Source organism: Microplitis demolitor, chromosome 7, assembly GCF_026212275.2.
Source record: "Microplitis demolitor isolate Queensland-Clemson2020A chromosome 7, iyMicDemo2.1a, whole genome shotgun sequence".
Taxonomy (NCBI): domain Eukaryota; kingdom Metazoa; phylum Arthropoda; class Insecta; order Hymenoptera; family Braconidae; genus Microplitis; species Microplitis demolitor.
In genome coordinates, this window is record NC_068551.1 from 718,830 (window position 1) to 746,243 (window position 27,414).

Sequence of the window (27,414 nt, forward strand, 5' to 3'; positions counted from 1 at the left end):
TATCAACTGGTGGTTCGATAGCGGCAGTCAGTATCATCGCCATGGCAGTAGTAGTCCAGAACCTTCTTTACGTTTGAATTGAAGCACAGTATTGCAGTTAATTCGTGTAAAATTGTGTAGTGATTGTAAAATTTATCTGTTATTAATTTAAGTTGTGCAAAGTGCCTGTGGTGTCATTAAGTGTTAAGTGTTCAGTGCTAGTGTGAAGTGTTGCTGATGGCTGATGCTGATATCTTCCTAGTTCCTGATCAAAATCATCTGGCATCGTCTGGTGGGGAAATAGCAGTAAAGTGACGTTTTTAGCTGCAATACACTTGGAGCAATTTATTTCAAATCTCCGAAGGTATTTGGACACCCTTCTGCATATTATTTCCCCGCCAAGGTTTGTTCAAACACTCAAGCGTTTTTTTTTTAATTTTTAAATATTTTCCATCATATTCTGCCGCCATTTTATTTTCACATACAATTTAAAATTTTTCTTCAGCTTCTAACAATTTATTTTTCAAATATTTAAATTTATTACACACGTAATAATAATAATTAATAAATGAATTACTTTCTTTAAACTATTTTTTTTTTATTTTAAAATTTGGGCGGATTTTTATGAAACAATGAAACAGATGAACCTTCGCGATCTGTTCAATGAACATCCGCCTTTTTTGCGCTTAAAACAAACGCGCGCAGAAAGTACGCATTTACATGTGCGCAAACGCGAAAATTTTGTTTCAAAGTCAGTGACAAATAAAAACAATAAAAGTTCATGTGTTTTGTTATTTCTCTAATGTAACCTCTATAATCTTCATTTGTTCCTGATATTTTATAATTCAATTGCTAATTTACGCAGTAAGTTCTATAATAATTAATGATTTATTATTTATTAAAATGGATTACCACAAGATATTAAATATTTTAATAACGAAAACAGGTAACTGTCAATTTTATCTTAAATTACTAATAGCGTAATTATTTACTGATTGTCAAATATGTTAAAGATGGATCTAAAGATTTTGATGAAAGATTAAAAGACATTTTGATGAACGTATCAAAATATTTGCCAGAGGAAGTTAAGCAGGAGTTGGAAACTGAGTACCAGCAGTCTGAGGATTTGTCAATAAGGCGCAAGTATTTGCAGACTATTTTACGTGTCATAGAAATACTCAATAGACAAGTATTATCAAAGAGCGAAACCTACATGAGCGTAAATGAGTACCGGGGAGTGAAGATTGCCATCGAAATGTCGATATCTTTAGGAATAATTCCGTGTCTCTTGCCGGGAATTGGATTGGGGCTGAGTAAATTATCGCGTAATGCAATAAAATTAACTCCGGAATCTCTAACAGATCTACAGAAATACGACCGACTGATGATGACAACGCGAGTGCTAACATCCTGCTATGACGAAATATCTTTGAGGCCTGCAATTCTTGCTCACCTGGGCCCGATAGTCGGCGCATTGTTCCAACTGGCCCACGCTCCGCTGGTGAAGCCATCAAAGGACACCGGGCCGCCAACGCAGATGACTCAGGAACTGTATCAACAATTTACAAAAGACCAGGAAGAGTTTAAAAATATTTTAACAAAGCTGGTAGACAATTGCCCGCGTTCTTTAATGATCAAAGAACTGATGGTGCTGTCGGGTCTTGAGAAAGCTCCCAATTGGTTGAAACGAACCACCAGAGTCTACTTGATGGCCGCTATCGTCGAACCGAACGGTGTCATGTCTTTAATTAACGCGACCTGCGAAGATCTAGACTTGGGTCTCCACTGGGAGCGGCTGGACACCATCTCCAGGTTGATTGTAAGCTCCTCCAAAGACTTTGGATACTTTGACTCAGTCTGCGGGCAATTCTTGGAGATCTTGAAGTCAAAAAACATAAAACACTCGACGACGATCGCAAACTCGTTGATCTCGACTCTGCATGAGGTTCATCCAGAAATTTGCGTTGATAAAATAATAAATGTCATCACAATGCCGTTGTCTTCGGTACCGGGTGATCTGAAACATGTAGAAGATGTCCAGGTGGTTAAAACAGAGACAGAAGTCCACGAGTGCATCAAAAACTTGGTGAAATGCTTCGTACCCCAGTCTAAGTGTAAATATTTGCCTATCGAGTTGATTAAAAATATTTCCCTGCCTCTTTTTTACATGCACGTCAAAATTCACAAGAGTCCGCTGCTCCTAAAGTCCAAAGTCCGCGATCTGCTGGTCCAGTTGCTTAAAAATGAGTCGCTGATGCAGGATTTATTCCAGGCGTTTCTTCATGACGGGCGTGAAGATTTCGGAAGACGATTGTTTTATAGATTTGGCCCTAGTGGGAGCGTGGAAGTAGTGAGTGGGCCAGAGGACAGAGGAAAATTAGAAGTAGAGGAAGAAGTTGAAGAAATAGCTGATAGTCTTCTAGACCTGGTAAGACCGGATGAATATTTGTCGACCAGTCTGTTGAATTATTTGCTAAAGTGGCTGAGTATCAAGACATCTAGAAGTCAAAATTACTTGGGTAATGAAGAGGATTTTGTGGATGATGTTTTTAAACAGCTTGTAGCTGAGAAGTTGTTGATTAATTTAGCCAGCGCGTCTGGAGTACAACGAGGGCTCATCAAATCGCCTGACCCGCTGCTGGGTTTCATAAAGTCTCTATTCAATGCCGGCACTGACAACTACGAGCTGATTTATGCGAGTCTGATGCTAGTCAAAGTTATTTTGGAGGAGAAGCCCAAAGATTGGAAGCCTTTTGAAGAGCTGGCTGATTTCTTGCAGGGGCAGCTCAAGGATTTCAGCGGCTCGGGACTTGTGGATTTAATCGGACAAGTTTCCAAGCTGATCAGAATGAAGGGAAAAGCTCCAAGATATAGAGATTTGAATGTCGACAATAAACTGGACGATAATTTTGATAAAGCGCTCCAAGATCTCGCTGACCCGTTGCTGCCAGTTCGAGCCCATGGTCTGATAACTCTGACCAAGTTAATAGAGACCTCGGACTCCCGGGCTCTTGACAAAAAAGACCTGGTGCTCTGTCTATTCAAAGAGAACCTCAAAGACGAGGACTCGTTTGTTTATCTGACTGCCGTCAATGGACTCTGCGCAATGGCGCTCAAGTTTCCGAATCAGGTGATCGAAGTACTGGTCCAGGAGTTCGTTGACATGCCAACTCGTGGCAAGGGTGAGATCGCCCCAGAGAATCGCGCAAAGCTGGGCGAGATTCTGGTAAAAACTACCAGGTTGCTCGGGGACATGGCGCCAGCTTACAAGAGTCTGCTGATCAACGGTTTCCTCAGCGGCGTTCGTGACCAAGACTCAATGGTAAGGGCGTCGAGCCTCTCGTGCCTCGGAGAACTCTGCAAAGTGCTTGGATTTAAATTAGGTAATGCTATCACGGAAGTGCTGTACTGTGTCGGGCGTATTATTGAAACGGACAAGGAGCAAGAGTGCAGACGTGCTGGGGTTCTCGTTATTAATTTATTGATTCGCGGACTCGGTAAGGATGTACTTACTGACCTGGGTAACGAACTACTACCGGTTTATCGTGCTCTAAAGTTTCTAAGGGATAATGATAGTGATGATGTGCTCCGTCTTCATGCTCAATTAGCTCTCGAAGAACTTGATGATATTGTTAGAGATATTTTATTCACCAAACCTCGGCTACAAAAAAATATTTATTTAATTTCTTAGAATAAACTACAATTACTGTAATTCGTGTAAATATACTTTACTTTGTTATTAAAGATTTATATCTTTTTATAATTACATTGTTTTCAATTATTTTAGATTTAATTCAAGTGTTTAAGAAATTGTTCCTCCACTTTTTTTAAATCAAATTTTATTTACTTTTAAAAAAATAAAATTTTTTATTTTAATTTTTTAAGAGGACTACTAATTATAAATTCATTTAAAAATAAAAATATCAGACATTTGATAAAATTTTTAAAACTCAAACCGGAAGTCTTTTGCTGCTACAGTTTCCGAGAATAGTAAACCAGAAGTTAATGCGATTAATTTCATAAATTTTTAATTGTGCAGCAATTAACTAGTGCTTGAAGTACACAGAAACTAATACCGTAACATATATTTATATATTAATAATATAATGAATTATTCCGGCCCATTAAATACAAAAAGTTAACATACGATCGCGCTTGATTTAAAAAAAATTTTAATTAAAAAGCCATCAGTCCTCTTAAAATAAAATAAAACTAATGAGGTACCGGCCTCATTAATTTAAAATCTCTGAACACATTAATATAAATTTTAATCCCCACACTTAAATTAAAACTAAAAATTTATAAAAAAAATTTTTTTTTAATTTTTGAATCGAACTCCAAAGTGTGAGGATTAAATAATTTGATATTTATAATTAATTAATGATTAATAATTAACATTTATATATATTTATTTATAAAAACGTGGTGTCATCAGAGAAGTATCCCGCGAGCCGAATAGATTCTCTCTTGAGATTGACATACAGACGCTGAGGTTGCGGAGTGGAGGTCGGAGAAGGTCTAGGCGTCACCGCTCGAAGGATAAATTCCTTGGACGAGGGCTCAGGAAACGTTTTCTGTTTCTCATCTCCTGCTCCAGTCATACCGGAACCGCTGCTCGGAATGTCCATCATATAAGTGGCCTACAATCGCACCCATCGATTAATCATTTCATAAACTTGTAATTATTATTTATCCTGACATTTTTATTTTTTTATAATTATATTTCACTGTAAATGTCAAGAGCGATAGAATAAATATAACATAAACTTAATTACTTTTTGGATGTTACGGAACATCTCGGTTATTTTCAATCCTATGGGACCACGTGGCCCGCCAGGAATAAAAACTTCTTTTCCCTGCATTAATTTAAGTATGAACGCAATTGTTTCTTCAGTTTCTCCGGGAAATTTACTCAGCAGTGAATTGTACTGAGTCAAAAGAACTTTTATTGTTGATATATCGCTAATAATATCCTGTAATTTTTAAAAACATTGGCGGTATTAATTTTTCTTCGAGGTCAGCGGAAGAATTTTAAGAGGTGGGAATACGGACCTCGTAGAGATGAGTTTGGAGATGAAAAGATTTGGTAGCACGTTGTAATTTATTTGTCATTCCGCTAATTATCTCTGGTAGTTGAGTGATTGCTTGCTGATTGTGGTGCGCAAGGGTGTGTAGAGCTGCGTGGGTCAGCACTGGCATCAAGAGCTGGCAAATTTCTCCGATGCGTCTGCATGCTAGGAACTGGATTGTCTTTTCAGCTTCTTTTGTGTCGTCGAAAAGACGTTTTTGACGATGAGCTGGTACAGGTTGGGCCGAGTTCCAGGTCGTTGCCCAGGGATTATTTGGAATTTTCATTCGCGGTGATAAGTGTCCTGTAATTATTACGACAATTAGAACCTAAATTACAGTATTATTAATTTAAAACCACTAGCAAGTGTTAAATAAATAACTTACCATTAATTTGCCCCCATTCATCAGTACCTTCCTCTTCAATCCAATCTCTCGGCGAGTACCAACGTATGAAATCCTCAAGTTCCGATCCGGGATTAGCAGCCTGTTATTTAAATAAATTTTTTACTAATAATTATTTTCATTAGAACGAATAGATAGAAAGTATTTCCGTCTGAAACTCGTACCGGATACTCGTAAACTTTCTCAATAATTAAATAGCATAAATTTTACTTAAATTGTTATTACAAATTTTATAGAATTAGTGTAATTACGGTGATAATAATGCGTAGTGGTTTAATAGTAACTCACTTTAAAAGACTCCATGTCGGATAAAAGTGAAGCGCTCATCAGCCTTGCTCGCATTTCGGAGCCCTGTTTATCGGTACCGAGCTGCATCATCAGCTGGGCGTCTTCTTCCAACTGGTCCTCGGTCTTCGGAACCGGGTCCTGGGTGACTGGTAGATAAAGAGCGTCCCCAGTTTTTAACAATCGCAGCGAAGGGTGCTTTGATAGCCGGCCCGTAGGTTTATTCCACAGCAAATGCTTTGTTTTTTTATGAACCTGTTCTTCTTTTATCGATACTTGGTCCTCTTCACACTCGAAAAATTCTTCTTCAGACTCTGAAAATTTTATTCTCAATTATAGAGTTCAGTTGGATTAGAGTAGAAAAATAAAATTACCAGAATCTAAATCCGAGTCAATATTTAGTGGCTTTGACGCAAATTCATTACGACGGTTTTTACGCTCAATACAGCAATTAATCATCTGCAATTTCTGATGAAGTAAACAAGTTCGCACTGAATCCGGAAACCCAGTTCCCACACTGAAAAAAAAAATAATAATAATGATGATAATAAAAATATTTCGTAAGGATAAACAAAGTGTTATTTACAAAATTAGAGTAAATTATTTATTTAATGCTGGAGAAATCACATAGATTATTCTTTGCGATTTGATATATCTTTCTTTGCGTATTTTAATTGCTGGGAAATAAACTCTATTGTATAGTTTATTCTACACATATGAATATACTTGTCTCCAAACTTTACATACATCATTTTTATTATTTTTAAAATTAACATTTCATAATTATATAAATTCAAATTTTCAAAATTTCATAACTCAGTAAAATATGAAAAATTTGAATTTAAAATTTCAAAACTCAAAAATATTTATAGGCTTGAAAATTTTTTGTGAATAAAATGATTTTTAAGAAATACAATTAAATGAATTATTAAAAATATGGCATCACAGTCGTGTAAAAAAACATTTTAAACTTTAAAATGAATTTTTTTTAGTGACTACAGGATTTGAAACCTTGAAAAAGAATTTCAACGACTTTAAAAATTTAAAAGAACAAAAAAAAAATCGTACATTGATCTTAAGATAAAAATAACTAATTTCAGCAAAAGGTGTCATCCTGTTTTAGTAAAAACACCAGCTGCGGGCGTAAGTAAATTAAAGTATGTAACTCAGCGGAGCGTTTCGTACCTTCAGATTCTTTATGAAAAAAAGATAAGAAAAATAATTCATTGTTAAAATAACAAGTTTTAAAAATAAAATATAAGCCTATTAGAGGATAAAAACAACATTTTAGAGTAACAATTCAATATATTACACTAATTGACAGTATTCGAATGTCCAGTCAAGATCCAGAGTACGAAGAGTAGCTGAAGAGAATCTTGAGTGTCTTAATAGACTTTGTCTTACATTTTTAGGCATGAGACAACCCAGTAAAACCGGCCTAAACCTCATACATCCAGCTCTGCAATGGCAAATCTATATCCGTGCAAGTTAAGATCCACTTTACTCCTATATTCCAGCAAAAGTTTCATCGAATGTAAGACGCTCGGTATATAATACCATCGGCTACCCTTCCTCTACTTACACTCCGACTTACCTCTTCGTACCCGTTGGCTGTTGTATTACAGCTCCAGTACCATACCACCAACTCGGTACCTGGTGCCGGTGCACTCTCCGCTGCCTCGGTGGCTCCTTTCCAGCGACTTGAGTCCCACCACCGGTTCAGACTTTACGGTCTGGTCTGGTCTCAGTCTTAGTCTTACGGTCTCGTCAAGTCAGTCACTCTACGACCACGGGATTCACCGATCGCGACCGCGGGTTCCGCCAGTTATCGATACACTGGACATGCTACCGCTCAAATACTCATTTTTATTTTAGCAAAAAAATTTACTTTTGTAATTTTAATTATTTTTAAAATTAAGTGTCAAGTGATTTATTTATTTTACAAAAAAAATAGTGACAGTGATGAGATGTGTTGGACTTGATCTGAGATTTATTAAAATGAGTAAGTAATTTATTTATTTTTTAAAAATTTTTTTTTCAATGGATTTTTTAGGGATTTATTTATAAACAGTTCAAGTCGGTATTGAAGGGCAAAATACTTGACAGTGTAACATTCCTGAATAAGTGCACGCTTGCAGCGAGGCCGCGATATTCTACAAGGGGTGAATGCACCTACGCGAACATCGTATCTTCGGATCGTTTTCACTATACCATCCGACCTTGAGGTGCACACGAGCAGTATAAATCTCCGCGAAACATTGAACTTGCACTTACGTTTACCTATGACGCGCCTATTTTTTTACCATTTAATTTAAATGCGCAAAGTGTCAGTTTGACGTCTAAGAGACATTTAGTTGAGAAAGAATTTTAACATGGACTCAACTTGGTACATACTTGGGACTAAGTTTGTTATGTGGGCGAGGTAATTATTTGGCACTTGCTGACCTTGAAAATTGGATAATGGTAATTATTGTTTCGGTTGGAGAACATTCAGAGACCATAGTGATCCGTTTGCACAGTTGACTCTAACGTTAACGTTATGGCTAGCGGACCGTATACTTTAGATGTCTAGATTATTTTTATTTATTATTATTTAGATGGGAAGACATAATTTCATTTAATGTTTTTTTTTTCTTTTTCTTTCCTGCATTTCCTTTAATAATTCGTGTAAAAATATTTTTCCCCTCGAAAAAAAAATGTATTGCCAATGCATTTAGTAAGTTTTAAAAAAATACCGAACCGGAAGCCGGTGGTGTAACTTTTATATTAATTTTAAAAGTTTTCTTCCTGAGAAAACCTATCGGTCATTGCAATTTTTTTCAACAAAAGTTTACTCGTACATAGAAAAAAATTATTTTATTTATAAAAATTAGTGGGTCAAGGATTTAATGCCACATAATTATGAATTATTAAAAAAAAATACATAATTGAGACATTTAAATATAAATAGGCGATTGCACTAGACCAGTTTGAAGTAAAACCAAACGACCGGAACTCATTTCCGGACTTACGTCTTGACATCCGTCCTCTTCTGCTCCGATAATTGCGCCAACCGATCGCTAAATTTTATTCTAACTCGATTGACCCGGCGAATAAAAAAAAATCATCTAACGGGTCGATATTCAAATGACTATTTATTATTTTTATAAATTTAAATAAAAAAAAAAACTTTTAATTATTTTAGAAGATAAAAATTTAAGTTGCCGTTAACATTTATGAAATAATTGACATTACGTTAAAATTAATAAACTTTAAAAGAAGGGGTAATTCCTATAACTTGTGTTTTTTATATTTTTATTACTATTAATTCTAATAGTAATTAAAACGGGTCGTTACTTCCTCTTCATTGTCTCTTCTTTCTCCCTTTTCTTTATTCTCCCATCGCTCGCTTTCTATTGTGCAATGATTTCTCGTGATTCATAATAAAAATAGTGTGCGTTACGTGTGTAACAAGCACCTGAGCAAAACGTAATTCCTCTAGTTACATTCAGAAATACATGTAATACTATTTGTTACTTACATGTATCCTTATTATGTATTTGTCTATACTAGATTTATTTATTTTATTTTATTTAACGAGCAAATTTCTCTTGGATAATTTGAGCTGAGAAAAGTGTCACACGGTTTTGTTGCCACAGATCTAAAATATAGTAGATTGTTGTTATTATTGTTATCGTTATACGATGCGCGACACGTGGCTTTCGCAAATTATTTTATAAAAAATTAAACATTTCGTTTTTATATTAAAATATTTATTTGTAACCTTGTTGTTACGCTTTCAAGTACACCGCAGACTATAATTTTCTACTGCATTAAAAATCACGCACATTTGCAAGCATGTGCATTAATCTTAAATTAAAAAGTTTAATTAAATTATTTCAATTATCAAAAATAATTAATTAATTAAAAATCATATATATATTTTTTTATTTAAATTATTTATAGTAAATAAAATTTATATGAATAAATTATAATGATAAAAAAAATTTTTAAAAAGTAATTTATATATTTTCAAAAATTGGGAATGAATTCGGATTTTATATAAATCCGAATTCACTTAGTTACTTTATAGTGGATTTAACAAATATTTTTATAGTGATAATTAGTAATTAATTAAAGTTTCATTATTTAATTAATTATTATAAATAATGAGTACAAAGAAAGATTTTTGAAATCTGAAAAAATTTCATATATTTCTCAGAGCATTAAACCAGATCGAGACATAAATATATGCACAGTGAAATGTATGTTAAAGAAATAAATGTAATCAATAAACCGCAAAATTATATTTTAGTTCATATATATTTATACAATCTGAAATAGTTATCCATATCCGTTCAGATTCATTCATGCACATGTAATATGTGTGTGTCAAGACACTGGTATTTCACGCACTTACGGCATGTGGTTGACCTAGCAAAACTATTACACAGTACTTAACTAAACCACCAGCTCAATTCACTCTTAATATACCTTGTCTCCATAATACACAAGAAATATAACCATTCTGCATTGCACATACATCTAACTACAACTAGTGTCCGATATTTTATAATCGTCACATTGCCGAGTTGCAAGTTACGTTTTCATTGAAACGTCATTTTACATGACGCAATTTTCAATTCTTGTGATCAAATTTTTCGAGTTAATAAAAATCTTAATTATTTTTATTAACAAACATTCCCATTAACTTATATCACTTTAAAATAAATCTTGCGTTCAAAAATTATTTTAACGTAACAAAAATTTAAAATGACGATAATTAATGGCTGGGTGTTTTTTTTCTTAATTATTCAAAATATTTAATGACGAAAATCAGGCTGGCTTGTGTAAGATTTAGACATTTGAATTTTGTATTGGGAATAGAAGACTTTCCTCATATTATCGCGTCGCTTCTTTGATTTATCGATTGAGAGAAACCGATTCTACATATTACGCCATAGGTTTTTTTAAATTTTATTATTCAAATATATTATGATAGAGATGAAAATGTATGATGGCAATATTAATGTTAATGGTAATGGTAATTGTAAATAAATTGAATGGATAGGTGTAATGGTTTCACAATTTTTTAAGTGAAGATTCGAATTCCGCAACAAGCCGAATACAAGGTAGATGATTGGAATGTCATCGGAGAGGAACAGGTTTCTCAGGAGGGGTCTCATCTAGAGAAAGATGCGTACATGAGATAAAAGATGGAAAGAAGAGGTAAACACCGGTGATGAGAGGCTGTTTATTTCGGCAGGTACATCCACTGGAATCTGTTCCAGAGAAGTCTATTGAGCGTAAAGGTCACTCTTTTTGGGTTTAGGTCTTAGCTAATTTTATTTCGGGCCAGGAGGTTATTGAGGACACGTCTTTTTATGTCACTACTTTTTTTTTAACTCGTGGAATTTATAGTATTTTATTTTTAAAGTCGAAGCTAATAAATTTATTTCAAAATGGAAAATGTTTAAATCTTCAATGAAAAAAATTTTTTCCGTCAATTTTTATTTAAGAAATCGAAATTAATTTTGAAACTCTGAGAAAAATTTGTACTTGGAAAACTTATAGAAGTATTTCCACTCTTCTTTTACAGCAAACTTAAAATAATTTTTACGGTAAATGAACAAAAAGTACCGTAACCCAGTGATTGAAGCTTTGAAAAAAAAATTTTATATCAATACCTCGATTTGATGCCTAATAGTCTCTTAATAGTCTCAAAATGATGAGATTTTATCCCACAATGATTTTTATTACAATAATAAAACTCTGCAATTATAATATTTGATTATAATTTATATCCTGGCTATATAGTAGTGGATGTTAAATAATTACCAGTTAAATAACAAACATAATTCTCAATAAAATCTAAAATACATCCCATTTAAACCGTAATACCCATGTTTAGCGGGCATCCATTATACTTGACGTAACATGCAATAAAAAAAACATATATATAAATATGAATATAACTATAGACATATGTATACGAAGATCACGATGATATCAAACTGCATTTCGCCCGGCTGACCCGCGTGCGCGGTCTACTTGCAGCGATAACGACAGCATGATCTATCGCATTATTTCTAGCGGGGAAATGCTATATTTCTAAGACAGCACAGAAAGCTTTACTTGACACACTACAAACACACATCCATACAAACCGAGTGTAAAAAAGAACATCCCGTACACCGTAGAGAAAATAACGTAGCGTTCATGTGCAACCGCGTGTAACAAAATTATCAACAGTCATTTTTGATCCACGCTCACTTCAACTTCAAGGTGAGCTCTTTACTTAATTAACACACTTTTATCTAATGACATATTACATTGCCACAACTTTATCTTATACATCATAATTTACACATAAATATACATGTATATTTATTTGTTTATTTGTCATTTTATATTATCATTAAATTGAAAAGTTTCTGATTTGTAACGATTCCTATAAATGCTTTAAATGAAAGTTGTAATGCTATAAACGGTCAATGCGGTTCACGCCTCATATATCTGTATATATGTTGTATGTATGTATGTATATATGAACTTTAAGATGTAGATAATAGGATCATGATGGAATCACATTCGATTTCAGAAATACCTGTCGATTATCTTTTTTACTCTCTACGCATCATCAAAATTTATCAGACATATATTTTGATGATTAGTTCATTAAAGTAATTAAAATATCATAAATTAACTCATTACTTGTTATGTAATATGATGTTGGTTTTTTGAAACCTGCTTACGTAATGAAAATTTATTTTTAAAAAAATTTTTCCCAGGCTATATTACGCGCTGAGTAAATTTTTTCGATTAAAAAATGACTTTTGATGAAATCGTAATTTCTGCACTAAAAAGAGTTCAATGATTTTATTTATTTATTTTTATTAAACAGTAATTTTTATATAGACAGTAGCCAGGAGTATTTTTAAAAAAATTTGAAAAAAATTGCAGTCAATTACTCGCGTCTTTCAGGAGTTATCAAGTTTCCGTACATGCGAACATTTTAACGTCCGAATGTACCGATACGATATTTTCACATGAATATAAAAGTAAATCGAGTTAAAATTGCATAAACTTTTTTATTAGAGTATCCTGTAATAGTATACCGTTGATATGCCGATTACAGCATCAGTTGTAAATACCTTTTGAGGAAAAAATTTAAGTAAGATAATAGAATTTTAATGGAATCACGTTTGCTTTCGGTAACCATCAGATTAATCATACATCACAGTTTCTCTTTGACATATTTTAGCGATTCGTTAAAATAATTAAACCCGACATTTGCAATCTCACAACCCAGATTCAACTCCCAACTACTCATTAAATAATTATACATAATTATGTTTGTAAACAAAAAACTAAATGTAACTTTTAAAGATGACATCTAATTGTTTTTTAAATATTTATTGTTATTACTCGTATAATTTAAAGTTAAAAAAAAAAAAAATAATAAATAAGTAATTGATGCTTCTGGTGGTCCGACAAAAAATAATTAGCATCAAAGCCTCATAAAAAAACTATGTCGTGAAGCCGATCCACTTGTAAAGGTAACGGTTTATCTTTAAAACCAGCGTGTTCATGTGTCCATATTATTTCGTGGTATCAACTAATCCGATCATCTTATTCGTGTTCGTGAGCAGGTAGACTCAAGATTGATGAATGAATCAGTTGAATGGGTAGAAAAAAAATTATAACATGACTCGGTTGACTAGAAGAATTTATATTATGCTCAAGTCAAAGTCTTGATCTTGCTCTTGGTCTTGATCTCAGTCTCAATCTTAGTCTCGGTCTCAGTCTCAGTCTTGTACTTGAAAGACTGAATGAAAGATGAATCACAGGTCAGTTTATCAGTAAAAATATAAAGGATATTATTTCAGTAAATGTTTTTTTTAGCTAGAGGTATTCCTTGGGTGCATTAGTATCACAAATGGCGCGAAACTAACAGTAAAGCAGTCATCCGCGATACTATACGCTGACTTGCTGATTCTTTTATACTTATTCTTATTCAATGTATTCGATAGCAGGTATAGCTAACTATTATATATATATAGGATTCAAGTTAAGTTTTATTTGTACCTCAAGGATAGAAATAGTTGGTATGGAAGCGAGTGGCGTGGACCGTTACTACAGACCATATGGAAAGTTCGGTGGCTCGTAAATAGAAACATATACGGAGACTCTACTCACTTTAGTTAACTTGATGTATGTACTTACTACTAAAACAAGTACTCTATATATATATGAAGATATACAATCTGTATTATTTTGATACACCTGACTTTTAAGGGTACGCGGAAGTACCGAGCTGGAGGCAGTAACCGAGTTGTAATGAGGAATCAAGAGAAAATAGTCTGTAATTATAATAAAAGTATATAAAATATAAATTATATTTTATTATTTTAATCAAGCTAATTTTCAGTAAATTAGTTAATCAAGCTTTTATGGGAAATTTATTTTTTATACTAATTAAAGTTATATAAATTATTTTTTTTTTTATTTTATCGTTATTTATTGCGTTAAGTAATTGGAGATGGATGGATAAGAATTTTGGTAGGATTTTGTAGGAAATGAGAATAAATAAACATTTAGGGAGGTCTCTGGAAAGGAAATTTAATTTCCCATAACTTTTGTTTCTATAAAAAATACCGTAGCGATGATAGTTTTAAAGATAAACATCTTTGAAGGATTAGAAATATGAAAAAATCATTTTTGGAAGGTTTAAGTGACTATAACTTTTGAACTATTGGTTTTAGAAAAATTTTTAATCAGACCGAAATTGTGGGAAATTTAATTTCCTACAAAATTCATTAATGTTATATATGTGTATTTCATATATTTTACAAGATATTGCCAGTAGAAGTTAAAAAATGTTAAAATGCTTCCATTTGAAGAAATCGTGATTCAAAATTTTGAAAACTAATCTATTTGAAAATATGACCGTATAAATTTAACTTAATCTTATATTGTTCCCATAAATTCTTTAGATTCTTTTCAACATCCACTTCAATACATACCGCAGTCCCTCCCAATATTTAAATTCTCAAAAAAGGACTCGATGGTAAAATTCCTAAAAAATACACAAGGGAAAAAATTATAGAAAAGTTCTTGGAAAATTCGGCGTAGTCTATAAATGAAAATAACCTGCTAAGAATATAAAAACTTCCGGTGATACATATATACATATATCCGTCTTGTAAATATGAAGATCCAAATATGTGTACTTCTTAAGACGCTTTCACAAAACATTATACATTTAAAATTTATGAGATGAACTGTGAGATATTTATGCAACAAAGACCGACACACCATACACGCAAATATTTCCCACAAAATATAATTTATAAAAAAGATAAATTAATAAAATAAATCCAAACAAAACGTATATATACAAATAAACAAAAAAATATAAATACGCACAAGAGAAATTATAAAAATTAAATATTTTTTTACGATATCTAAATAATTACCGTCTTATTAATGACCTTTTCATCTTTTATATGAAAACAATAATTATGATTTAATTTCTTACTGACCCAAAAAATGATATTTGTATAATTAATTTAAAAACTAAAGTTCTGTCAAAGTTGACTGATTACCCATGGGATTTTAAAAAATACTACGGAAAAATTATTATCGGCATTTTCTCAGCGGTAACTAAAGTTAAATATAATAATAGACATAATGAATAAAGTGCTTTTGCCTGTATAAAGTTATTATTCCGTGGATTAAAATAGGTTTTCAATCTAAGATGAATAATGACACCCGGCGTCATTACTGTACTATACCCCGGTATATTGAAGCAGGTAGATTAAGAATCAGACAGAGAGTGTACTACTGGTGAGACTTTTGGTGAGACTGAGAATGAGATAGAGATTAAGATTGAAAAATAAAAAAGAGAGTATAATATGTTGTGTGTAAGAGAGACTGCTGTCGAACGAGAACGAAAGTGAAAGGCTTTAGATTCCTAAGGCAATAAGAAACAACATCTACCTAGTGTATATTAAATAAGTACTTGATGTGAGTGCGTAGATAGATGTATATATATATATATATATATATATATATATATATATATATATATATATATATATATATATATATATATATATATATATATATATATTTCTTTTTTTTTTTTTTGACTTATTGCAATACCGAGATTCGCGAATTGCTAATATACGATATTAAGCAATAATAAATAATGTTGGGTACAAATATGTACACAAACATTCTTATGATAATTTTGCACACCTCACGCTGTGCCTTACGATCGGAATTAATCTTTCGACTACTTCCCTCATGTTAAATCATCTCTACTCTTTTCATTAGACTTAAGAGGGTTAAATTGGATACTTATAAAAAGACAATTTGTTAAGAAATAGAATCGAAACGATATTAAGTCGATTAATTATTCCATTGATTTTAAATAAATCATTTTAATCCAAGAAATCGGTGGTGTCGTTTGTCTACGAATCTTCGCAAGCATGATAGCTCTCGAAAAATTTCATTTCTATCATATAAAAACAATTTATTTTATTTTTTGCGGAGGCTTTGATTGTTCACTTAATCATTCAGCTATTCGTTTGTTAGATTATTCAATTAAATAATTAAGTGGGAGTGGAAGAGTGTGAAATAATATTGAAAAATGTCGTCAAGACGTATCTTGATGAGTGAAGTGAGGACAGGAGTGAAAAAATTGTATGTTTTGTTAGCGCGGAGATTAGAGTTTGAATATATATATATATATATATATATATATATATATGTACATATTGTATAAATAATGTTCATAATGTATTCGATTGTATGCGTCACGATTATCCCGTTGTCTATACAAGTCGACGTCTATATGTCGCTTTGATCCGTTAGGTGTATTCGAAAAAAAATAAATAATAAAATATTTTCAAAGTGGCACACGGGTTAAGGTACGAGTCATTATTTCAAGAGGTTTATTACAATAAGGATGTTGAAAGATACTCAAAGTTTCATTTTTTATGGTGATAAGGGAGTTTTACATGGGAATTTATTTTTATTACACGAATTACATTTTTTGGTTTAGAAATTTGTCGTAAAAAATTTTACTCAAAAATTTATGATAGAGAAAACTATACTTTTTATTGAGAAAAAATTTTTTTAATAAGAGAATTAATTTCTCCAAATTTAAAAAATTATAGAGTAAAAATTTCAAGCAAAAAAAAAATAGAGAATGAATATTGAGAAAACCGGTACAGAGAAGAAGATGACCTAATGTTATTGGAGATAACATTGAAAATAAAGCCTTCAACTAGTCTAGTCTCCTCTCTACAATCTACAGATCCTGCACAACCTACACTCTACAATAGCAGACTTGAGACTCGAGACTCGACAGCGATGATCCTGGTTGAAGGTCACAGCAAATAAAACGCGAAACATATTTTAATAAAAACATTAATCTTTCTACACGCCATTCCAACATTCTCCTACTCTCACATTACCATGCATTCCTATACACTTATCATATAATATCCACATATATATTTATATGCTAACCATCATAACCACCTTTCTGACGGCTTAATACAGTTGCTATAATTGCCCCGTAATTATTAACAAAATCGAAATTAATAAGCGTGGCTAAAGTGAGGTGTGATATTAAAAATCTACAACTGTTTCTTCATTATTATTATTATCAGGGTTCGAGTCTTGGTACGGTAACACTTGCCTGATCATGATCACTATTATTATATTATCATCATATATATACAAGCAATAAGCTATTATTTTGTATATTATTAATAAAAAAAAAAGTACGACGCTGAGAAGCAACAAAACCGTGGAGTGTGTGTTATGTTGCAGGATCTAGGCAACTGGCCCGGTTAGCAAGTGTTCCGCGTCCCACTATTTGTATTTGATATACACAACAGGATAACGGGACCAAAGCTATTAATTAGCCATAGCCATTCCTTTTTCTTAATAACTCCACCTTCTCTCCCTTAAGTGATTAACGCTATCGCTAATAATTCCGCTCTGTAAATTTACTCAGTGTAATCTCGAGTGTGTTGTTACATTAGTGAGCTCTGCGTGTTAATGTATTGAGAAAATACCATTACAAGTCTGGAGGTGTACATGCGAATCTAATAACCAGCAAATCATATTTTATTACTCATCGACGTACATATAGACAAATAAACTACAAGAAGGCTTATTAGTGAGACTAATTTAAATTAACAGATAATTAATTAACGCTCTCGTGAGCTTTAAGATGATGTTGATGTGATACTTTACAAATGTTTACAATTTCTAACTCTTTTTTTCCTAGACTTGATTAATTAACTAGCTCTGTCAATAAATATTTACTTAAATTTTTTTTTTTTGCTTTGAGTACTTAAATAATTTTTTTTATTAATTATTTGTCAATAATTAATGCTTAAAATTTTTAAGTTGACACTAATGACAATTAAATAAAATAGCGAAAGCTGGCACGTAACTAAAGGGACTGAGTTCGAGTCCCGGTCTCGACCTCTTGGAAAAAAAATTTCTTATATTAATTAACTGGAAATTGTTTGATAAATAAATATGCTAATGACTGATTATAATTTTCTGTAATTTATTTAAATAATAGTGAAGTTTAAAAAAAATATTTAAATAATTTTCTCATTCCTTATTGACCTTGCGATAGAATTATGTAAATAATAATAATTAAAAGGTCATTAGCACCTGACGTAAGGATAAATAACAAGAAATGTAATGTAAGAAGACATAAACTTCCCCTCGTTTCATACAGTTGATACGTTCATTACACAATACAATACATAACAAGTATCTTGTGCTCATAAATAACTCATTTTATTAAAAAAAAAAAAAAAAAAAAAATGAAAAAACAATGCGCGTGTTTACCCCAACCAGCAAAGTAACAATGAGGAAGGGACAACGTATGATTCATAACTGAAGATAAAGAATACATAAACAACTTTTAAAAATAACTGAATTCTTCTACACATATATACGATACATTTATGCTTGTGATTCATACAATGAAAGGGATATTGTGAACCTTTCACTCACGATTTGATTGTATCTTTTACCCCCTTTTAATTCTGATTGTTACCTCCCTCAATTTTTAACACACGTTATATTCCCAAGACATTACTATTCATCTAGCGTAACGATTAGCTAATAATTGAAAGGGCTATTATATATTTTTAAGTGTGAGAATTGTATATTTTTATTCCCTCACTCACATTCATTTTAATTAAAACCAAAAATTTATTTTTATTTTATAATTTTTCAAGTGCGAAATTTCGTATTGACACTGTGGTGTTAAAATGAAATAAAACCGGTGTAGGCGGTGTTAAATCGGTGTAAAAAAAATCCAGTTAAAATTTAACACCGAAAATTTTAACACCTACACTACCTGGATTTACCCCGTTTTTTTTACAGTGGCTGAATTATTTTATAAAAAAAATTTATAAATAATTTAATAAATAATATATAGACTCAATATGTGCAAAATAAACCGTTACTTGATTCATCGGCAACGTTAACCAATGACAAGAATAATTATTATAATTAACCTTGATGTTAAGAGGTAGAAAAATATTAAAATTATCGACTCCTGAATTATTAACATTCCAGAGGGGGCATATTTTATAAATATATTGCATACCTGGATAAAATTGTTTGTGTAAACAGTATATTCATCAAACATTACTCCACCCTTCTCTGTTCTGTTTAACATCACGAAGTGTCTAACATCTAACGCGTCGAAAAAATCTATAATGTAACGGTCATACGATAAGACGTTTAAATTACACACTAATAAGACTCGGTAAATATCAGCACGATACAAGATTGTAATTCATAAAATAAATTGCGCATATCTATTTATATTCGGTTAACACATATTAGGTATAAGGAATTTTATTTTACAGTTACTGCGATTCATCAGATTTAAATTTTTAATTTAAAAAAAAAATAAAACTAAATTAAAAATTATTCAACGCACGCTCTATTTATATTTGCACTTTACTACATACTAAATCTCAATGTGTGCAAAATACGTGTACTTGTATATACTGTAAGAAAAAATTCGCGCTATTAATTCTAGTCGATTACAACGTGAGTTAATGCGGGTACTCCCATGTTTTATATATATATCTATATAGATGTATAGATATAAAGCAAGTAAACATGTCCCTTGTGGATAGTTAAAGGTGACTAGAAACTGCTCTGTTTATACCAACGTGGGAATGTTAAAGAGGCGAAAATGAAATACGATAATTACATTAATTAATCCCCTTGCGTCGATCATTTGCTGATGATGGGGATTATCGAGTAGATCATACTTATACTCATGTACAAGACTAAATAAACTCATTATAATTATCAGCTTGTGTTATATTAATTAATATTTTATTTTAAAAATAAACTTGTCAATTTAAATGAACGCTATTAAGAGTCGTGCTGCCTTAAAAGTAAAATTTCCAGTTGAGCGGATTTGATACAAGATTCAAATGAAAGTGCGGAAAAAAAGTTTAATAATCGGATTAATTTATAAAAAATTATATCTACTGAAAATAAAAGCAAATCGACAGTAAATTCACTGAATTCACTTGATAGAATATAAGGAAAAGTCTTAAACAGTCGAGCGGAATTATTGGCGCGGTCTGTCGTCCGCGATACCTGTCTCCAAGTGTATCATCGACAGGTAAAGATCTCGCTCGTTCGCGACTGGGGCATTGACTCGTAACGGGTTCAGTCTTGAGTCTCGAGAGTACAACATTGCTGTATAATATTATATATATATATATATATGTACACCGTTTATACAACCTTATATTCTTCACGAGTTTATATATTTACGTTCTCACTACTCAGTACTTATACGTATTTCGCGTCTCGTTTGAGCTGTCTTCTCATCGTTTATATTTATCTACCACAGATATTTCATCTCACATCTCTAATCTCTTATGTTTATTCATACATTAAGTGTCAAATCACTTATACTGAATATTTTAAATAGAAACCGTTTGGGAAACCGCAAACGTACTCGCTTGACATTTATTTAGCAGTAAAAGTATCAACTTAAATTTACACCACGCAAAAATTTTTATTTTTAATTTAATAAACGAGGATTTCTAGTAATTATTCTTTACTGGGGCTGTGGTAAAAAGTCATCCAAAGATGGTGGAAAAAAAATTTAGTCGATTGATTCCGTAGTTTAGGAGATACAGAGTTTCCGTACATTCGAACGTAAAATGGTACGAATTTACGGATTCGAATTTCCCGCTTAAATATTGAAGGAATCGATCCAAATTTTTTTGGGTTTTGTTGATCGATGTCTTGACTGTCGCCTGTAACAACTTTTGTTAATTAAAAAAATTTTTTTTGAATTGCAGATCCATCCTTGGCATTACTGCTAGTCTTAGCTTGCTCGCTCTGCATAACGGCAGCGACTTCGCCGTGTCCATGGGCATCGCACATCACCGAACTAGAGAATTCGTGTATTTGCGATTACAATTTAGCACGAGAATTATCCGTCCAGTGTGACATAGTAGATTTTAGTCAATTACTGTCAGCAATAAGACGATACGCGGCTCGATCGACGGTAGATTTGTTTTACGTAAACAACAGTACGGTGGGAGTACTGAAAAATGGCTCGTTCTCGACGATACGGGTTAACAACATGCAATTGTCTGGTTGCAAAATAACTTCAATTGAGGATAATGCATTTCGCGGTCAAGAACTTTCTCTGCGGACTCTTAATCTAAAAGACAATGAATTGACGGATATACCAACGAGCAGTTTAAAGTCGCTGCGTAATCTAACAGTTCTTGATATTTCATTGAACAAAATAACTAAAATCGAAGACAATGCGTTCAGAAATCTTAAGCTTGTGACTTTGAAGTTGGCTGACAATGAGATAACTCTAGCTCCCGCGGCGTTCCGCGGTTTAGAAAAGACGTTGAAAAATCTAAATCTCAAAGGAACGAAGCAAAAAAAAATTCCCGACGCTTTGCGTGGTCTAAAGACACTTGCGTTTTTAGATTTATCACAAAATAGCATAAGAGAATTGCCCGGAGCCGCTGGTCAGAAGGCTTTCGAAGGCCTGGATTCACTGACAGGTTTAAATCTCGAACGAAATTTAATTCAGAGTATCGGCGCTGACGCTTTTTACGGTATAAAAAATACTCTGAGCTCGCTGAGTCTTCTCAATAATTTGATTCCTGACTTTCCTACGGCTGCGATCAACATAATTCACGACTTACGTGTTCTGGACATTGGGTTCAATCTTATCACTGAACTGCCGGCCAATGCGTTCGCCAATAATCCCTCGATAACGTTGCTCGCAATCGATGGAAACCCGCTGTCAACTGTTCCTGAAGAAGCTCTAGCTCGATTAAACGGCACTCTACGAGGCCTAAGTCTTGGCGGCCGTTTCCTGGTGTGCGACTGTAAATTACGGTGGATTGCTAACTGGATAAGGACGAAAGATCTACAAGTCACGAGTCGTGAACGTAAGCCGCAATTTTGTGGCAGTCCGCTGAGATTACAGGAACGTAATTTCTATAACATTGATCCTGAAGGTAAATTTCATTACATCAATTTACTTAACTCCTTCTTTAAAAAAAAATATTTGTACCGTAACCCTTTTTTTTTTTTTTACTATAAAAACATATCAGGGTCAGACTGATAAATTTAATGAACTAATAAAATAAAAAAATTATTACAGAGCTCGTGTGTGAAAGACCATCAGAAATAATCGGAATAGGAACAGTAGAAAGTGTAGACACAAAAGAACCAACGGGTCCAGTAACTGGAGTAGTAGACGAATTACTTCTTACAACCCGAGTGTCGCCTACGACTCTCTTCTCTCCTTCATCATCGTCATCGTCATCATCATCATCGTCGACTTCCTCCTTATCTTCATTTGCATCAACAACAGCACAAAAGCCAACCCAGAAAATAACGACAACAACTTCTGTCGCAACAACTCCCAGCACAACGATCGAGTTTAAGTCAACAGAAATGACCACTCCGTCCACTGTCCAGGTATCAACCACGCGACCTACTGCGCGGACTGGCAATGTAGTAATCGTGCGCACAACACTGCCACCACGTGTGCTACATAGCTCTGAGCACGGGAGCCTGCCCCAGCATCAGCCGCGTCCTCCTCTGGTGCTCGGATCTCCTCTTTACAAAGCGAAACCCGAAAAGGACATCATCGTCAAGGAAGCGCTGCGTCAAGACAACTCTGTTATCATTTCTTGGGACAGCGAGACCACGAATATTCTTGGCTTCCGCGTTGTCTATCGCTCCTTTGGCGACACTAGTTTCAAACAGGGACCGCCACTAGAGGCCAGCGAACGTGAATTCAAAATAAAAAATGTTCCCGCACAAGTAAATATTTTTTTTTATCTATGGTTTATAATTTTTATGTAAAAACTTTAATAATTAATTTGAATAATTTAAATTGCAGGAGTGCATTGTGGTCTGTGTGGTTTTACTCGAAGAGACAAATATAACTCCAGCGAACGTGCCTTACAGCCAGTGCAAGGAAGTCCGCAAAGAAAATTCACCGACTTCTAATATGGACAAAATAACGATAACCGCGTGCGCGGTTATTTGCGCGACAATAGTCCTCGTCGCGATAATATTTGTGGTCGCGATACGGGTTAGGTCTAGAAAGCTCCATACGCTGCACAGCATAGACCAGACAAAAATGGGCGGCCCTATTTCCGGACTTCCAGTTAATTGCTGCTCTAATGTTGGACCTACGCCCAGTCCAGCTGGACCTCTAGCTTCCATGGCTACTCTCAGTGCTTACAATGCGCAAAAAGAGTGGGACCAAGTGTCTGCATACAGCAACAGAAGCATTCCCCGGCCACGAATCTTTCCAATTGATCGACAAGGTTCGTTGGATAAATTTAAATTTAATTAATTAATTAATTAAGGGAAGGCTCTAGACGCTAGACTAGATCCTGGAGTCTTTTCTTAATTAATTAATTAATTAACCAACTATTCGAATGATTAAAAAAAAATATTTACAGGATCAATGACACGTGCATCATGTATAGATGAAGTAAGATCACAAGCAAGTCATTACGGAGGTAAAATATCATCACGTTCAGTAGCTGATGGTCAGTCGCAGCACAGCTTCGGCAACAATTCATCACGATATTTTGCCAACGCTGCTCTGGCAAGCAATCTCGTCAATACAAGACCAGGTATTTGAACGAGGGGCGACTAAAAAAAATTTATTCTTCAGCAAATCTCTAAGCGCTTATTCTTATCCTCCATCTTTCCCTTCTTACAAAACCAATGACCGCATTAATTTTTTTAAAAACAAAAATCCCATTTATCGCGACAGAGTTACGTCAGTCGCGACAATCACTGGCAGCGGCATCTGATCGTATGTCACGTAATGGTTACCCAGGGAATACGAATATGCCACCACACGCATCAGCGCGTCGCCAACGTCCGAGATCGAGGAATCGTACGATCGAACCGAGCAGTCATCAGCAGCAACAGCAACAGCCGCCACCACCCAGACCTGGCAGCAGATACAGTTTAGCAGACTCAACTCACACACTCAATAATTACGAGGAAAGTAATTGGACCGATCATGATATGGATATTTACATGTCACGCAATCCGACAACAAGGAGCGGTCTCGTCCCGCTTTAAATATTTATATTTATAAATCGATTAATTAGGTTTTAATTATTATTACTATTATTATTGCTGTGTATTGCTTGTGTGTTCTCAGTAAGGCACAAATGGAGTCTTAATAATTATTAGTCCAATAATTATAAATATAAATAGAATTAAATGTATAGGACCTATAAGTAATTACATCTCTTATATTTAAGATAATAATTATTTTTTTATAATTAAATAGTCGTTTTTATAAAAACATGTACTTGTAATATTTATAATATTTTTTTATTAATTGATTAATTCATTTTAATAATTAGCGATAGTAAAAAAAAAAGTTTTAATGAGTTATCACGTCGAGGTGAAAAAATTAATTGATTTAGATTAATGTTTGTCCAAAGACTGTAACATGGCCGAGAGCATTTATTTTTAAGATTTTATATTGATTTAATAATAGTAATAATTAATTAATTAATTAATTTTAAGTGGTAAATTAGTTATACCGAAGAATGAAATAATTTAAAAATAAAATTAATTGTATTTGTAATGTAAATTATTAAATATCGATAATGGTGCAATCAAATACAAATCAATTTTTATTTTTAATTTAAATAACTAATAAATAAATTTGTTTTTATCTCTTTAATTATTTCATAATTAATCTTTTAATTTAATTGTTCAACTATTGGACCACTAGTAGCATTAAATGGACAATTAATATTTTAAGAAGCTATAAAATATATTTAAAAAAAACTTACCCAGGAATTAGGATACTCTCGTCCCATCGATAGCGCATCTCTTGGACAAATTCATGCCAGATTTGAGCTACTGCCGTAATACCACCGAGATTTTGCCTGCAATGGGCAGTCACCACTGCCAATCTCCATACCAGAGAATCTAGGGCACAAGTTTTAATCCCTTTCCATAAATCTTCATCAACATTTGATCCATTTTCATCATACAATGCTTTCTAAAAAATAAATAAACACCGAAACTTTATTCTACTGAAAATTCAAATTCAAAAATGTACCAAAAAAAAAAATTACCGATTGTTCATCAGCATCAGGGAATAAATAGTACAGCATCATCATCAGAACGTCATCAGGAATAGGCCCGTCATTTTTATTAGTCTTTTTATAGGAGGCGCGACTCATAACTTTTGATATCGTAGGAATTTTGGACTCCGTCACGACATTGAAAGCCGAGCTGAGCATCTGGTCGTTGTCGACGTAAGTGTCGCCCATGATGTCCACCAAAGACTTCTGATTACTACAGAGACTTAAAAAGCCTTTTAAATATTCTTCAAGCAGACTCGGCGGTGTCGCGGCCATTCTTACTCTCGCTGACCATTCCGTCGCCAACTGCGGCTCCAGATCCGTGAAACTTTCGCTGTCCACCACAATATTTTCCGACATTTGAGGCCATGTAGCATAGACCTGTAGCTCTCTGTGATAAAAAAATTATTGATGTTAATTTATCATCTTGAATTATTTTTATTTATTTACTGAGCAAACTTACGAGACTGGATCAGCTTCAGCACCGAAGGGAAGTTTCCCAAGCTCGTTATTAATCACAGGCCTCCCTTTCATAAAATCAAATCCTGATGACTCCATCAACCAATCCCTGAGTCCGTACGTAAAACGTATTGATACCATCACTGGGTCCAGTCTTACACCAGAACCTTCACCTATTTTTTGTTTAAATAAAGCCAGCAATCCTGCGATCAAGACAATTTATTTAATTATCAATCAGTAATTCAACTATTTAATTAATTTGATACAAAAAAAAATATTTACCAGTAAGATGACGACAGTGGGGTGGAGTTTTTTTTAAATGAACCATATCCAGGTGTGTCATCGTACCTTTCCCGACACTGATGCCTAAATAATATTTTTGCCATGGCTCCTGTACTTGAACCAGAGCTGGAACTTCGCTGTAAATTATTTCAAGTAAATTAATAAATTAATTATTGAGGTGATTAAAAAAAAATACGTACCAGTTGGCATTAGTCGACGCTATTGTCAAAGAACTGACAAGTATTTTAATCCTGGTTTCATCGGAGATAGAGATTCGTTTTCCTGGAGTCAGGAGAATAAACTCACGTATTCCATAGTATCGAGCGATCTCCAGGTGGTCTTGGTCAATCCTAACAAAGTCATTGGTGATGTTGAGAATGTCAATATGACTTTGAGTGTTTGGATCCTCATCAGAAGCATCCGAGGAATCGGTCACGTCATCAGAATCCGGTGTTTTTAGTTTGAAGTGTTTTAACAGAAATGGATAGTTTGCGAAATTCAATTCCTCAGACTTTACTTGCCATGTTGAGTTTAAAAAATCACCAGGTTTTAAAGCTGGTTCTATTTTAGAATGTGGTAATTTCCATTCGTGAATAATCTCTTCCAGACGAGCAATAAACACTTCCCATTCTGAAGCTGTTGTAAAGTCGTGGTGATAAAAATCTTCAATTTCTACGTTATGCATGTCAGCTGCACATTAATTTTAATTTTGTTTTATTGACAATTTGTTTATTTATTTCAAACAATGGGACAAGTAAACAATAATCACTAACACAAGTTAACCATATTTTTTGTTTGACATATTCTTGTAAACGTTGAATCAGCTGATTGTCGCGCTTGCGCGTTTCAAAGAGTTTTAAATTTTCGCGCGCTTTTTTTGAAATATTGAAAACTGGATTTTATCAGAATTTTTTAGTATTATCAGGTCTAATTATAGTTTACAGCTGACAGCTGATAGAATTTAAGTCTCGTGATTCCAAAAATTAGCCAAGGTTAAAAAAAACTCAAAATTTTTTCATGATACTGAAGTTAGCCGTCCAATAATTTTTGGATTTTTTTAAAAACAATAAACTATAAAAAAAATATTTAAAAAAATTGCACTTATAGCTTTTTTGAGTTCCTACAAATATATTTTTTTGTTTTATTTTTTCTTATAATAAATTTCTTGACAAAAAATTCAAAAATTGTTAATTGTTTTCTAACTTGAGGATGATAATTTATTCTTCTCTGAACTAGAAGTTGTAAAAATTTAATT

General features: G+C 33.2%; 3 protein-coding genes across 4 annotated transcripts; 2 read left to right on the top strand and 1 right to left on the bottom strand.

Annotated features, from left to right (window-relative positions):
- The first annotated feature begins 604 nt into the window (after nt 1–604).
- Nucleotides 605–3,743, top strand: LOC103575445 (transport and Golgi organization protein 6 homolog). The gene is made up of 2 exons (XM_008555236.2): nt 605–925; nt 993–3,743. Exons 1-2 carry the CDS (start codon nt 883–885, stop codon nt 3,668–3,670), a joined length of 2,721 nt encoding a protein of 906 aa, XP_008553458.1. The 5' UTR covers nt 605–882; the 3' UTR covers nt 3,671–3,743.
- Nucleotides 3,691–27,166, bottom strand: LOC103575447 (rab3 GTPase-activating protein catalytic subunit). The gene is made up of 11 exons (XM_008555239.2): nt 26,360–27,166; nt 26,160–26,296; nt 25,882–26,080; nt 25,410–25,809; nt 25,122–25,333; nt 6,111–6,253; nt 5,740–6,050; nt 5,434–5,533; nt 5,032–5,351; nt 4,755–4,952; nt 3,691–4,619 (listed from the first exon to the last, which is right to left on the bottom strand). The coding sequence occupies exons 1-11, from the start codon at nt 26,842–26,844 to the stop codon at nt 4,392–4,394; spliced, it is 2,733 nt and encodes a 910-aa protein (XP_008553461.1). The 5' UTR covers nt 26,845–27,166; the 3' UTR covers nt 3,691–4,391.
- On the top strand, nt 7,322–24,945 carry LOC103575446 (leucine-rich repeat and fibronectin type-III domain-containing protein 3). Of its 2 annotated transcripts, none has more exons than XM_053740844.1 (6): nt 7,322–7,738; nt 21,105–22,292; nt 22,439–23,106; nt 23,186–23,618; nt 23,784–23,933; nt 24,077–24,945. In XM_053740844.1, the coding sequence occupies exons 1-6, from the start codon at nt 7,699–7,701 to the stop codon at nt 24,391–24,393; spliced, it is 2,796 nt and encodes a 931-aa protein (XP_053596819.1). In that variant the 5' UTR covers nt 7,322–7,698; the 3' UTR covers nt 24,394–24,945. The 2 variants fall into 2 exon arrangements, with proteins under 2 accessions (XP_053596819.1, XP_053596818.1); XM_053740843.1 differs by having other exon boundaries at nt 7,323–7,738; nt 23,757–23,933.
- Nucleotides 27,167–27,414: the final 248 nt, after the last annotated feature.

Coding starts and splice junctions, on each gene's coding strand:
- LOC103575445 (XM_008555236.2), top strand. CDS start 883: ATGGATTACCACAAGATATTAAATATTTTAATAACGAAAACAG. Junction 926..992: donor TATTTTAATAACGAAAACAG/GTAACTGTCAAT, acceptor AATATGTTAAAG/ATGGATCTAAAGATTTTGAT.
- LOC103575446 (XM_053740843.1), top strand. CDS start 7,699: ATGAGATGTGTTGGACTTGATCTGAGATTTATTAAAATGA. Junction 7,739..21,104: donor TCTGAGATTTATTAAAATGA/GTAAGTAATTTA, acceptor TTTGAATTGCAG/ATCCATCCTTGGCATTACTG. Junction 23,619..23,756: donor CTTTCCAATTGATCGACAAG/GTTCGTTGGATA, acceptor AAATATTTACAG/GATCAATGACACGTGCATCA.
- LOC103575447 (XM_008555239.2), bottom strand. CDS start 26,844: ATGCATAACGTAGAAATTGAAGATTTTTATCACCACGACTTTACAACA. Junction 25,334..25,409: donor CTGATGCTGATGAACAATCG/GTAATTTTTTTT, acceptor TTTATTTTTTAG/AAAGCATTGTATGATGAAAA. Junction 4,620..4,754: donor TGTTCCGTAACATCCAAAAA/GTAATTAAGTTT, acceptor GTGCGATTGTAG/GCCACTTATATGATGGACAT.